The sequence below is a fragment of the Cariama cristata genome, unplaced genomic scaffold (genome assembly GCF_000690535.1).
Source record: "Cariama cristata isolate BGI_N322 unplaced genomic scaffold, ASM69053v1 scaffold8563, whole genome shotgun sequence".
Classification (NCBI taxonomy): domain Eukaryota; kingdom Metazoa; phylum Chordata; class Aves; order Cariamiformes; family Cariamidae; genus Cariama; species Cariama cristata.
This window is the reverse complement of record NW_009607764.1, coordinates 44920-59630: the sequence shown is the minus strand read 5'-3', so window position 1 is coordinate 59630 and position 14711 is coordinate 44920. Positions and strand designations below refer to the sequence as shown.

General features: G+C 37.7%; 1 protein-coding gene across 1 annotated transcript in view; it reads right to left on the bottom strand.

Annotated features, from left to right (window-relative positions):
* Positions 1–2826: 2826 nt before the first annotated feature.
* Positions 2827–14711, bottom strand: part of LOC104159057 (chromosome unknown open reading frame, human C2orf43) — a gene marked incomplete at its 3' end in the record, with an annotated part of 42522 nt that continues 30637 nt past the window's right edge. Inside the window, exon 3 of the mRNA XM_009696865.1 lies at positions 2827–2996. Coding sequence (XP_009695167.1) covers positions 2827–2996 — 170 coding nt within the window. The remainder of the gene's footprint in view (positions 2997–14711) is intronic.

The following is a 14711-nucleotide window of genomic DNA, read 5'->3' as shown; positions in this document are numbered from 1 at the left end:
TTCTTCCTCAATGAGTTCTACAGGAAGAGCAATGCTTACACTGTATGAGTTTCACCCATTAATAAGTGTTAATTCATTACCACAAAGGTGCTGGCATTCAAAAGCATCATTGCAAATGAATGACTAAGGCTGTAACAGATTGAATTTCATTAGCAAGGAAATGTGTCAATCTTTTGATTAAATTAATGATCAAACAGAGTGTTTTAGGAAACACTCAGTAGTGTCGCCAGCAAAGCACAAGGAAATCCTCCAAGTCAGGATTTGTATTTTAGAAGAGAATGCCTGGAGGATGTAGCACATTTATGAGTTAGGCTCAAGCTCCAACAACTGAGAAAAATAATTTTGCCACTCAGCTTCATTTTTCAGTTCTGCTGGTTGAATGAAGAGCAAAGAAGATTATGAGGTTAAATCCAAGTATCAAGTAAGCTGTATATTATTGCATTTTTCCATCTCCCCAAAGCAAGGCCGATTAACATTTTTCCTTCCCAGTGTCAAAATTTCTTAGCAGTTTGATAAACTCTGGATGCTCCACTTCCCATGAAGATGCAATTCTTGTTAAGATTTGATGCCCATCACAACAACTGAGAAGTGTTCATGGTTACACGTGTACCAGCAACCAGATCGGTCAAGAACTATTCCCTGGTCCTGCCACTGAACAGGATAGCACGGGATGGTCTGTATCCACATGACTGAATTTCCCCCTGCCTCAAAACAGGATCTCTGTATCCACACTAACTACTGGGAATGGTCTCCTGAAGAAACCGTTAACAGAGGCCTCCCTGAGAGTCCATAGGAAAACAGGGATGGGGTCCAAAACTGAATTTATCCTGGGGTAAACTGGCAATTCCTGTTTCATTTCTATTTTAATGAAGTAAGAAATGAACAATGAAATACAAAAGTATTCTTTCACAGAAGTTTAAGAAAAAAAAACAACAGTACCCCATTAACTTGCAGAGTACAAAGGTCCAAGAAATTAGCAGCATTCAAAACCAACAGCTGAAGAGCAACCAAGGAGGAGGGAGAAGGAGATAGTACTTTCTCCTTTTCATGCATGCTAGCTCAAGTTGATCAGGTTCACTCATCATTGTACAGGAGACAGAAAATTTAGTCTGTATTTGCTTAGATTATGAAAGGGCTTTAAATTGGGTAACAAAAATCAAATCTGCTAAACATACACTGCAAATATAAACATATACTGAATTATTTGAACAATAAATACAACACATTAACCTTTAGCTTAGAATAATAAACTGTAAGCAATCAAAGGCTCTTAAAGCAGAGAATTTAAGACCAAAACCAAAACTCATGTAATAAAAGAATATCACATAAGAACTACACAAAAATAAAATCAAATTATCTAGCTACTAAAATACACATATGTGCTCAAAATCTTGTGGGAATCAAATATTCCAATAAAAATAAAGGGAGAGATGGAAACACAAGTTTCTTATTATCACACTTCATATGTTATAAAACCTAACAGTTAACTTATTTTTGGCAAAGGGACAAAGGTTGCACAACACTCTGGCTTATGCAAATATTTTCTATTGTTAAATGCATCTCAAATGTAGCTTGTCATATATTAAACTCATGAACACAGTCCACCATGCAGTTTAAGAGTGTCCCAAAGATACCTACGTTTCAAAACATTGATGAATAGCAAGCTGCCAGCACCCAGTGAGCCAGGTGTAAAAAAATTACTCAACAATTTATAGTTTAATTGAAACCAGATAAAATAATTTGTGTAATAAAGATGCACAGATATTCACCAAAAAAAGTTGATATTTTTGGACAAATTACTGCATATGATATTTTCTAGAACACTTCCTATTGAAAAGATAAAACAGTAACAAAAGTTCTTTCAAAAAAAAAGTCCTTGTTTATAATCACAAAGTGAAAAATGCCTATGGAAATATATCAGGTTAACATCATGTTTCTCGTTTTTAGTTGCTGTTTCCTTTAAAGAAGAAAAAAGTTAGACAGGCAGTGGAAATGGTTATGAAGAAGTGGAAGAACCTACTCATGCGTATATTAAACACAGACTTTACGCTAATACTGCACTTCCTTCCACTAAAGATTTTATAATGTAAAGGAAGAGGCAATGATTTAGCAAGACTGAATGTTTAAGAATAAAAATTTAGTATTCTTCATTCATCATCCACTAGTAGAGTGAGTTATTACTGAGCACTAACAGTTTGCCATTTCCAGAATTGCAAGGACACAGTCCTGCCTCAGCCTACTTACTGCTTCAGTGACAAAGAAAAATGTTCAGATACACAAGAACATGCAGTAACACCTCTCATTCTCACCGAGTTACACAAACCAAGTTGCAGAAGCACTGATATATGTACATGTCTTAAATTTTAAAAGCAATGTCCTTCATAGTAGCACTCATCACAATTTATATTACTATTCTTTTCCATACATTTCCCCATGCATAGCCAGCAATCTGCTTAAGATAAGAAGCTGCTACTAAAATCATAACCAGTCTTAATTTTTGGTGTAGCAACATAATGTAATTGTCAAATATCTAGTGATCTGTTTATAAATTACTTAAAGATAAGACAACAAGAAAGTCCTAAACATATTTATCACCATTATTAATTATTTATATTACAAGGGCATTTAAAGGTTCAAATTCAGAGTCAGAATTTTATTCTATTTTATGTTATTAGGATTAGCCATTAATGGTTTTATTTCATTTTAACTGAAAGTTTGTATATAGCAGAATAGAGCTTCCACAGGAAAGACATGGCATTACCCACAGGTAAAGCATGTGCACTGCTTTGCTAATAATATAACTCCTGTTCTATAAGGTTAATGTACCTGAAGTTCTGATGCTCGCTTCATCATCTCCAGTGTGATGTAGCAACCAATAGAATGAGCAATCAGTACCAGCTTTATATCTTTTGATACGTTCTTTTTGAGGAAGTTCAGCTTATGCTCTACTTGTCCATTAAGTCCAAAAACATCCTCTAGCTCCTTAATATCTGTGTCTGAAACATAAAAGAAAAAAAAGTCCTTTGTTTTAATGACAGAAATTTCAAGTATCTCTTTTTCCCCCCACTTCTTTCAAAAACTCTGAAATAAACAAATGTATTAATTAAAGAAAAAACAAATACCAAACTTAAAAATTTAATTTTCAGTTACCACCACTGGCAGATATAGACTGATGAATCACACATTCAGGATGTGAAGCCTCATGTGTAGCTGGGGAACCAGGGAACGATACAGAAACACACGGAGCTTTGTGGCGCATCTTCTAGCATTGTGATCCTCTTCATTCAGAACAAGACCAAACTCAAGACACTAGATCAGCTTAAATGAATTCAGCTTTACATTGAGAAATCAGGACCTACAATAACAATACCGCCCAGGAGTAAGAGTCCCTTCCATCAAGACAAACTACCATATATGTTACCATGCACTAAAACCTTCAGATATTCAAAATCTCCTGTCTTAAAATAAAGACACACAAAAAGTCCCATGTAATGTGGAAAAATATGAAATGCATACGCGTCAACATGAAGTGCTAGCACTTACATAAACTACCCTATTTATGCAGGTTCTTATTCTTGTCAATCCAGCCACAAACAGGAAGATCAAGTTAGAGCTTCATGGTTCTAGGTTATTGTGCAATTTCATTCTTGTTTCGCCAGGGACCTTCTAAAGGACCTTCGGCACTTATGATGAGGACTTCGCTACTTGCTTCCTGGTGAGTCAGCAGGACAAGGATGATTTGGTGCCTGTAAGAATTTACAGCACTTTGGGCATCTTTAACTCTTGCTCATGAGGTGAGTGACATGGTTCTCAAATTCCTCAATCTGAGCGGGTTCACAACTCTTTCCTCTGCTAGAAAAGTGCTCTACCCACTAAATGAAAAGCTGTGTTAAGGATACACCATTCCAGTTTAAGCTGGACCACTCTGTGGAAAAGACTGTAGGAAGAAATACTGAAAAAAAGAATGAAAGAAGCAGAAAGCATGAAGGAATGTATCCCTATAGCTTATCTAAAAGAGATGTACTAGTACTAGTATCACTTAATCTCTTAAATCCATGGTATTATTTCAGGGCTCAATTTCATAGTCCAGTTTAAACCTCTGATCTTTTACACTCCTTATACGTTGACTTGCAATGCAGCTTTAGTCTGAAATAAGCTACATCTCCTGGCAGCAAGGTTCAGAGACATGATGGGCACTGGCTCATTACTGAGTCACGGTCCTACAGGCAACATATAGGTTCCTGGCAAAAGTCACACACCTCTAACAATTCAGGAGCAGCTAACAGAGGTAGTACACACAGAGCCCTAACCAGTCCACCAAGTATTAGGTGTTTAACTTCCCACTTGGTTTTTTTTGATGTCCTCTGCATCAGCTCCCTATGTGAAAAATAGATGTGGAAGACAGTATCCACCAGACAGAGATACTGTACAGACATATACATTAAAAAGATTAAAATGCATTGAAAAACTACTGTAAGACAAAGTTGGATAGCACCACAGATCCATTTCAGATGTAGTTGGTTTTGTGCCTGCTTGGAGAAAGTGGTAACTACGGAGTTAACTGCCTACGACTGTGAAAACAGTTTATCAAATTATGAAGGCTGATCAGTCTTTTAATCCACATGTAATAAAATTTGATGGCAATTGGTCAGTAACCTCAAATACTAAAAATTACTAACGCTACTGAAGTGAAGTTATCAGGGGTTTGACAGGGATAGTAGTAATTGCTAGCCTAAGTAGACCAGCACTATATTGCCTTTTGATCATCTGTATGAGATATAACCTTTCAAAGCAAAAGAATTGCTCAAGGATGTGTTCTGATGGCTTTTTTCTGAGCTTGAACTATTACCACAGAGGTCACAACAAGGAAGTTCTTCAGTTAAACTAGTATTTCTGCTGAAACTACTAATGAACATATCCCAGTGTAATTTACAGTACTTTACTGTAAATGAAAAAGACATTTAATAAAACATGTTCAAGGAATACAAAATTAGATAAGAAGCAATATTTTGCTTGTTAGTCTTTCTACAATTAATGGAAAACAAAGAGCTTGTTCTGTTTTCTGAAACCCTAAAAAAAAGCCTAAGGCCAAAACATTGTTTTTAAACTTAGTTTCTATGTTTAGCAAAAGCTGTCTTTCCCACTTTTTATTTAATTACACAGCAGCTTAACCTCACGCAGGACTGGGCTGTCTACATCACAAGTCTAATTAAGGGTATATGTAACACACATAAAACACAGAATACTAGAAATACGTTGGCCCACTGGATACAGCAACAAGTGAAAGACTACGGTATGTTGAGTATCTTACCGAGCGTTGGGTTGAGCAAGTCAATTTTCCCTTGTAAACATTTGCTATCATTTCCATCCTGTTTTACTTGGGCACTGCCATCTCCAGTGATTTATCAGCATGTCTTTTAATGTTTGACATTCCATTCATAGCTTTAATTCTTGAAAATAAGTGATTTTACAAGATTTTCAGCTTATTTCCAGGTTAGAGCAAGGGAAAAGGAGGTAAAGTAGATGTATAAATCTTCAAGAGAATTTCTCATGGTTCACAAGGCCCCAGAAACCAAGCAGGTAACAAAACAAATTTTTATTTGTACTGTTCAGTCTCATGAGGTTAACGGCTGCTTTTCACTACATGAATTCAATAGCTGCTACAAGCGATGCTGAACATTGCTGTAATGCAGTTAATAAACAAGACAGCAAAGACAGTCTAGCCCAGTCTCAACATTTTCCAAGGTAGATAACTATGTTAAACAAATACAGCTAATTATTTCAGTTATTAAGACATCAACTATCTAATTTAATATTTAGTTACCTAATAAGTAGCAGTGTAGAGATTCAGGGCAACATATTCACAGCTATTACTGATTTCAACAGAGATGTACCTGTTCAAGAGCCAGTTTGTTGTCAAAGCAAGAACCCCGAGGAAGGATATGGGTGAGGATTAAGAGTAGAGTGAAAATAAGGGCTTTTTCCTCCTCGCATTTGCCCAGACTTGAGCTTAAGACTTGAGCATACTCAACTCAAGCCTGTGCACTGGTGTTTCCTTAAGGGAGCAGGGGAGAGCAGAGCCTGCAGAAGCAATTTTTAATCAGCTGGGTTAGTTATGATTGATGATGATCACAGAGACCCGTTCTACTGCACTGGGCCAAAGCATCCTCAGCGCAGCCCTGCTCAGCACCACTCAGAGCAAGGACACTCACATTCCCATGTCTACTAGCCTACGTTACATAGACATACAATCTCTCTTAGACTGAAAGCGAGTCCTGACAGCCAATGCTGGCCCCAGAGAATTGTTTCAGCTGTTTAATACAACTTTTCCTTTTCTTCTGAAATACTGGTTTGTTGCCAAACCAAATCGCATTGGCACTACTCCTAGACAAGCCATGCTGGAGGATGAGTGTGTAGTGCGGGGTCTGGCGATCCACAAGCAAAACTCTCCTCATCACTGACTGATCCTGGACTCTTGTCAGGTGAAACTCCAACATCACGTAACCCTATATTGAAATACATATCCTATTTTACTTCTGGACAAATACAAAATTGCCCATGCCTCCTGCCAGTTAATGTTTCCCCAACACAAATGCTATACTTCTAACAGTCCAAAATATGTGAGAGCTGGGCTGCATCACAGGTTTGGATGATTTATTTATTTATTTTACAGAATAAAATCGCCCAGGGACTATCCAAAATCAACATGAATTTCTTGGGTGGAGAAGCTTAAATGGGTTCTTTATATAAGCAAACAGACTTGCACAAACACACTGGCAGTCAGCTCTCCAATGGCTCTACATCAGAGAAGGGACCAGAGTTACTTCACCTCAGGTGTGGAATAAATGGCATGGCTGAAGGAGAGCTCATTTAAGCAGTTTTTAGATAGTAGAAATTATACGACTTGTACGTTATGCTGCAAACACCCCATCTGGGCCAAGGCATGTGATTTTAAGACTTTATTTAGCTGAAGTGTACTAAAAGAAATACTGTATTTCTTTATTTTCTTTGGCAAAGCATTAATCTTCTGATGTGCTTTCGGAAAAACAAATGTGCCATCACTTTAATGAATCTCTTTTTCTGACCTCTGCTAAACCCTCAGTCAGAAAACAATGATAGATTAAAATAAAGTGTTTGCTCTAAGATTAGTCGACAAGTTAATCTTGCTAGGAAAGAGGACGTCGGTTTTCAGGGAAATAACAGAGAATTGTGTGTGTTTGTTTTTCTGCTGTGTATGCAAGGGAAATTCTTAGGCAGAAAAAAAAAGGCATATCAGTTATATGAGCAGACTTTAGACTGGAGATTCATAAAATTTAGCCTTTCATTAAAAAGACACCAAAAATCATAGACTCGTTTTCAATGGATGATTCAAAAAGATACCGGAGGCCAGATTTTCCAACACCCTCAAAATTTGTGCAAATAATTTCTGCATGCCTTTGAACTTCCCTAATTTCACAAGGGAATGCTTGCACGTCCAAACTCCCAACTACCCTGGTCACAACAGGTGACTGAATATTTGAGCTCAGTACACATGGACACTTGTCTACTTCTCACAGAGTGACTTTAAAGTCTGTCCCAGGATCCACTCGTACACAAGGCCTCCAAATTACTCAGGAACAAGTAAGGAACTGTGTGAAAAGGTGACTTGTAATTATATTCCACCAAGGAAAGCGAGGTAAAACTCACTGCCCTTCCTGCACTGTATCTTTTTCCCTGGGTTATTTACTCTAGGAGGTAGCACCAGGATATCTAAGGACAAACTCTAATAAACCACTCATATAAACTCTTGTGGTCAAGAATTTTCAGAACTGGACCTTTTACAGGATTAGGACAAATAAGTATCTGGAGACAGAACCAGGTAACCAGGAAAAGATTCACCTCTTCCTCTGAAGATCCTGCTCATTTCAGCTGTGTGACACATGACCATCCTGCTTAATGTTAACAGTGAGGAGAATTAACAAGTTTAAACACAGGAAAATGCAGTAACATCACAACAAAGTACCAAGAGGAAGCAAAGTAAAGAGGGAGAAGATACTGAAAGGTCAGTGGAAGGCACAAAGCAGTAAGTATGGCCAACCAAATAGGTTGGAGAGCTAGCTCAGGGTCATGTTAAGTCCACTGCATCTCCATCAAATATTGTAAATGCAACCAACATACAGGGTCAAGTGTTTTAGACTTTATGCCCCCCTCCTTTTTCCACTACAAATATATACAAACACTGGGGGAGGAGCAGGAGGAACAGCAGTTGTGATTGAATAACGACTGTTTAGATGGGGCAACTCGTGGAAAGTTTCATCTTTGCCTTCATGTAGTGACAGGCAGAAAGCAATCCCACAACTAAATTACTTAGAAGGATTAGCTGTTAAACTGGCATGTATAGTCAGAAGTCTAATTCTGGAAACTAAATAAATAATTTGATTGCTTTTGTTTCTATACCAAAACCACAATAATTCCTTACAAATGAATGATGCCATCTGAAATTCTTTAAATACGATTGTAAGCTTAAAAACTGAGATTTCAGGTTTGTATGCCTAGTACGGGCAAATGTGTTAGAAAATACATCTCCTAAAGATATATTGCTTAAAGCCTGAATGCTTCACTCAATCTTTCATTTGATTATTGAACCCTGGATAATTTGTATCAGTAAGCAATAAAATGCCAAAGAAATGGGATGGAAACCATGAAAGAATGTTCAATAAATACTGAAGAACTCCTCCTGACACCAGGAACCAGGTCTTAAAGTACTGTGTTTTAGATTAACCCTTAGACCTTAATCTGGCCCTAGTACCCTCAGGAACTGTTCATGCAACTTTTAAGATAAACACACCACTCATTAGTGTTTATTGGAGCAATTACTTTTTGTAAAGGTATCCTCCACAAATAAATTATCATTTACTCAAGATACTGAAGTGGTCATATGTATTATTTTCTTTATTAGAAAAATAACAAGACTTTAATTTACAAATTGAACTACTTATTTCCTTTGCTATCTACATACCTATTGCTGGGACACTTGTTTAACACCTAATCTGTTTTTCAAAGGAAGCTGTATTATAATTAAATTAGTACAAGCATAGTCTGACAGAATGAACTAATAAACATAACAAATACTAAACCCCAAATTTTTATTAAAAGCATACAGGAGGACACTAAACTTATTAAATAAATATCTATGAGAGACTTGTTTTTATTTTGCATTCCTAGTATTGCTTCCCTCTGATTAGAGTAACTATTACCAAGGTATGATGAGATAACAGTACAAATTTTGAAGCAGAATTTTTTTAGTTGTCTCCAATTTTGGCAAGGTAAACACCATCAGTGTTTTATTATGCAGTTCTACACCAATCTACGCCTCCAGAATCACTTTAACATGCATAAAGTAAATCTAACATGGGTGTTTTATATAACATAGATGGAAAAGTTTTTTGTATTTGAATGACTGCATTTCACAGTCAGTAAGCTGAATAACTACAGAAAGTGTAATTTATAAGAATTTTCAATATATTATTTAAAAAAAAAAAAAGAAGAAAAACAAAATCAAAAAAACTTGACGGGGTAGAGGTTAGAGAACCATCGCTGTATAGGAGCAGATCTAAACTTCCATTATAAAGTGACCTCAAAGAGCAAAAGCAAAGAGGTCGGAGCCTACGGGAAGCTGGCTGTTCATGTTACGTTTCTTGGTTTCTGGACACACTGAAGCCAAGTGAAAGGCTCTGTGAATTCCCTTCTTCACTTGCCCACACAAACAAAACTGGAAGGCACTTCCTTGCTGAGGCTGACTGCTACATAAAATGTATCTCAATACAGGAATAAGTATAAAACTCATTGTGACTTTATTAGTCTCATTTTTTTCAATTCTAGGCAGCACCTTTAATAGCAGCACACTACTTGGACTATTAAGGACCACTTTTCAGCAGACCTAATTATTTTGAAGAAAAGACCTGTAACACCATGCTCATGTAGCTGACTTGGTTGCAGAACTCGAGTAAGGTCATTCCAACACATCAGGTATCCCACTCAGCACACTATTTTAGTTTGCAGAATACCCTCGATGAGACAAGTAACTACAGAGTACAAGAAAACAACGGTATGCCCTTACTTTACCATAAGTTAGGCTTTACCCATTTTTTTCCCAGTTTCAAAGTAATTTCATGTCTAGGTGTGCATGTCTACACTTGCAAAATAACAGATAATTTCAGTACTGGCAGCCCTTGAAAACCTTCCAGCAACTGTCCCCTCTTCCAGTAATCCTGAAATGAATCAGGTCTACCACAGCTTATCAAGGAAGAATCACTATACATAGCCTGAAAAAGCTAGGACTACATACAAGCAAACAGTTACCAAACAAAACCAGTAACACCAGTGTAGTGGGAATCCCTGAACATGTTACTCTTCCTGGGGTGCTGAGTTCTCTGGGCATTCCAGAGTAACTCCATAGCAAAGACAAGCCACCAGAGCAGTTGTCAACACAACCTGGCTCAGCCTTCCCATACCAGGTGCTGAAGTGAAGCACATCTCTCTGGCATTGCAGGAAAAAATAAGATAAAAAAAGGGATTAGGAAGAAAGCAATGAAATAGTCTTGCATGGGCAGAGACTTCATAAACAATGAGAGGAAGCAGAGCTCATGTACTCTACAACGATCTGAAAGAAGGTTGTAGCGAGGTGGCGGTTGGTCTCTTCTCCCTGGTAACTAGTGATAGGACAAGAGGAAATAGCCTCAAGTTGCACCAGGGGAGGTTTACAATGGATATTAGGAAAAATTTCTTCACCGAAAGGGTTGTCAAGCATTGGAACAGGCTGCCCAGGGAAGTGGTGGAGTTACCATCCCTGGAGGTGTTTAAAAGACATGTAGCTGTGGTGCTTAGGGACGTGGTTTAGTGGTGGACTTGGCCATGCTAGGTTTATGGTTGGGCTCGATGATCTTAAGGGTCTTTTCCAACCTAAATGATTCTATGGTTCTGCGATTCTACTTGAAGATCTGGTGGTTGAGAATACGAAGTCAATAACAAGATCTTTAGAAAAAACTGTGCACCTAGGTGTGCACTTCTACCTGAAAGGGCTCCACATTCAGTCTGAGCCTCTGTAGAGGATCATTGTACCAATAATATCTATCCAAACAACATAGACAAAATCTTGCAATTTCCATTATATCACTGATTTGCTGAGCTTACGCCACAAAAAAAGGCTAGGTGCAAAAATCAGCCTAGGCTTCCCAACACTCACTTTTACTCTCTAGAAAGTCTATTTTCCTTGCTTTGCCTGACTAGCAGGTAGCACTCCTGCAAATATTTCCTTGCTTGTTTCCCTTAGGAATACTCATTTCACATACGTTCTCAAACAGTTTTGCAAGGGCAAATGTGCTTCACTGGTATTTGAATTCTCTTGCACCATCAGCCTGAGGCATGCGATGTACGAGTCTCTCCAGGAATAATGGACAGAAAGTACATTGTTCCTTGAGGTATTTCTTTACTGGAAAGCGTATTAGTATCAAGATCTTTTCATGTTTGGCCAGATTTAACATCTTCCAATTTAACAGAGGGAAAATTCAGTCTTGAAACAGAATGAATGAAGCAACTAAAAGCAACTTCAGTAAACAGCATACTTCAACAACAACTTGCATTTGTACAGTTTAACAAAGGAAGAAAAACAAGATAATGATGTTCTGCACATCACCAAGACTGAGTAGATATAGTATAGGAGGTAAAGAAAGGACAGTTGCAATTGTATGAGTGTTGAAGGGAATAAAAATGGATGAATACCACTTCACAGGAATTAATTCAGTTGGTGTACAAGAAATGAGGTGATGCACCGCAGTAGGCAAGTCTAACAGTCACACCTATTGAAAACAGCACTTCAAAACTTTGGGAAGTTTAAACAGATACAAATAGAGAAAGGAGGACTGAGAGCAAACATGAGAGAGCTGAAGTTTAGAGCAAAGTAAGACAGCTGGCCAAGGAAGACAACCCATGTGATTCCACAGACAGGGAATAAAAAGAATTATTTTAAAAGCAGGAGAAAATAACAAGGAGCACACCACAATGCTCAGAGAAGGAAAGGGGAAAAAGCAAGGATCTGACAGTACACCTGGAGGGGCAGTTATACAGCAGCACAAGTAACAATACAGAACTTGTACTTCACAGCAACTGGAAGGATCAATTGGTGACATTTTCTGAAGTGCTCAACGCTTTCAATGCATCCAAGCTAAAACTTTTAATTTGTTAGGCCAGTTCCGATTTATCTTCAAAACGCATCCTAAAATTTTATTCAGAACTGTGATATAGACCAAGACTGAAATGTTCAACTAAGTATGATTCCGCAGAATCATACTAAAATAACACTATCTTTAGAGTAACACTAAAATACCACTAATGCATTTCCTACTTCACTATCTACTACAATGGCATTAGGATGGCATTCAGTATAACTTAGTCTTTTTTCTTTACTCTTGTGTATATTCATCTTGGATGATACTATTTTAATAGAAGTATAAAGGAAGTGTAGGTTTCTATCTTCCATTTGACCATGGAAATGTTAAATTAATATCTAGAATAACTACCTGCAGTAAACAGATCCATAGTATTTAACAATATTGTCTAGCATCCTTTTTATTTTCAGGAGTGAATGACCCCCTTAGGCAAACATAATATTTTTCCATCTTTCATTTGTATCCTTCAAAATGAATGGATTATAAGAAGTTTTCAAAATTATCATCTTAGATTCCCTGATGCTGTAAACTGGTGCCACATTGCTGACTCCAAAGAGCTATGTCAGCTTATTCCAGCAGTGAACACGACCACATGCTACCAGCACTGTGGGCTGTAGCACAATATTTTGCAATGCAGCGCTACCTCACAGCGCTCAATCAATGCTTCTAATTGCTACTTGTCTTGAAAAGCCTCGTAACGCTCTGTCTGGGCTCCTCTTTGCACGAGGAGTGCAAGCTGACAGAAACGGGAACCAGCTGTGGCTGAGCGACTCCCGGCATTGACAAGAGGAAAGTGTCAGAGCAACCTGGGGTCTGCCGCTGGCTGGCACGACACGAAGTGAATCCTGCTGCCGCGAGAATCGAGTTCTCAGGTCTGACGCTCTCCACTGAGTTACGCTTTCTGTGATCATCGGAAAAGGCCACGATTTTGATTGAGGAGCACTCCATGCTGTGTCTTTCCTTACTTTGCACAGCAGAAGACAAAAGAGAATTGGATAAAACAGGAGACATAAAAGTCTGTATTTATTAAAATCAGTGGCAAAACTGAGGAGAGAAAATAGAATTTCACCTTGTACTTTTTTTAAATATAGCAGGTTTCTTTATCAATTGCTGATGCTTCAAATAACCATCTGCATGTGCTGTATAGTGCAAATTTTGTATCTTTGGGGACAAAACACATTTTTATCAAATTGACCACTTTAAATTCTGATTTATATCTTCTCTTCTCCAGTGTTCTGTTACACTATTTAAAAACTAATTGGCAGATTTATTCCCTGTTACCAAAACAGCAGTTTCCTTTTTAACCGTCCTGAAGAAAATGCTGAAGGTTTCATTCGCAATCACCTAGCTGAACTGCCTAGTATAGCAAGTATGGCAGCATGCCAAAGATACTCTGATGGCTTTATTTTTCTTGGAGTTTAACCTTATAGCTGAAATACAGACTAAACCGCCACCACTACAAAACTGATCTGCCATTATAGATGAATAAGGGACCTTTTTGTTCTCCATTTTGCACAGGTGAGATGCGCTACATAGAAAGCAAACCAATTCACCTGTGACCCATAAGTAGTGCTAGGGTCACAGACGGGCAAAGGTTGATTTTCTCATTAATTTACATTAGCAGACACCAAATCCATAGCTCATTACAAGCTCTTTGAAACTGCCTGCGTCTTTACAGTATAATTTATATAAAAAGACAGCAACTGAATTTGACCTGCACTCTACACATAAACAGATCCAAATATGATCACGTAGGGTTTAATATATATTAAAGTGCATTCAGAAACACTGAAATTGGTCTCTTCATGATTAATTGCAGGATAAAACTTTTTCCTCCAAATCATATAAACACTAGGACAGAAGCCAGTGGAGTCTTTGACAGCAAAGATTCTGTGGTAATACATTTGAAATCACAGTTCTGTTCTGAAAAAAATGACACTACAATGGCAATCCCAGAGAATTTTAGTAGTCTGCTGTAACATTTAACCCAATAGGGATTACTTTGGCAACTAAGTGGTCACCTGACCACACCAGTAATTTGATAGCTGTGGTAAATTAAATTATTTTAATAAATGTATTAATGCACAAAACATAAAATTCAGCCTTTAGAAAGATAAGAATATGTCTAGCTTAAAGAAGAAGAATAGTCCCATGCAGTATCAAAAGGAGTAAAAAAGAGAAACTCCTTCATCCGGCAAGAAGCAATGAGACCCCCTTTTTCAACCCGAGTCCACAGTATTGTATCATTTTGTCCTTCATTATTTCCCAAGGCACACAGCCCCTACTCGGATCTTGCTGAGAGATTTAAGTAGATACACTAGAGGTTAGAGTAATTCATTAATGAAACTGATTATCTAAGAATGAGGCCATCTGCAGTTAGTTCTTCCTGCATAGTCTATCTTACAGTTTCCTGCATTTCCCTGAAACGCCTACATTGCTCCTTAAAGAAAGGGAAACTCCTAAAATCAAAGCAAACAGAAAGACTCCATGTCCTAAACCTGATTA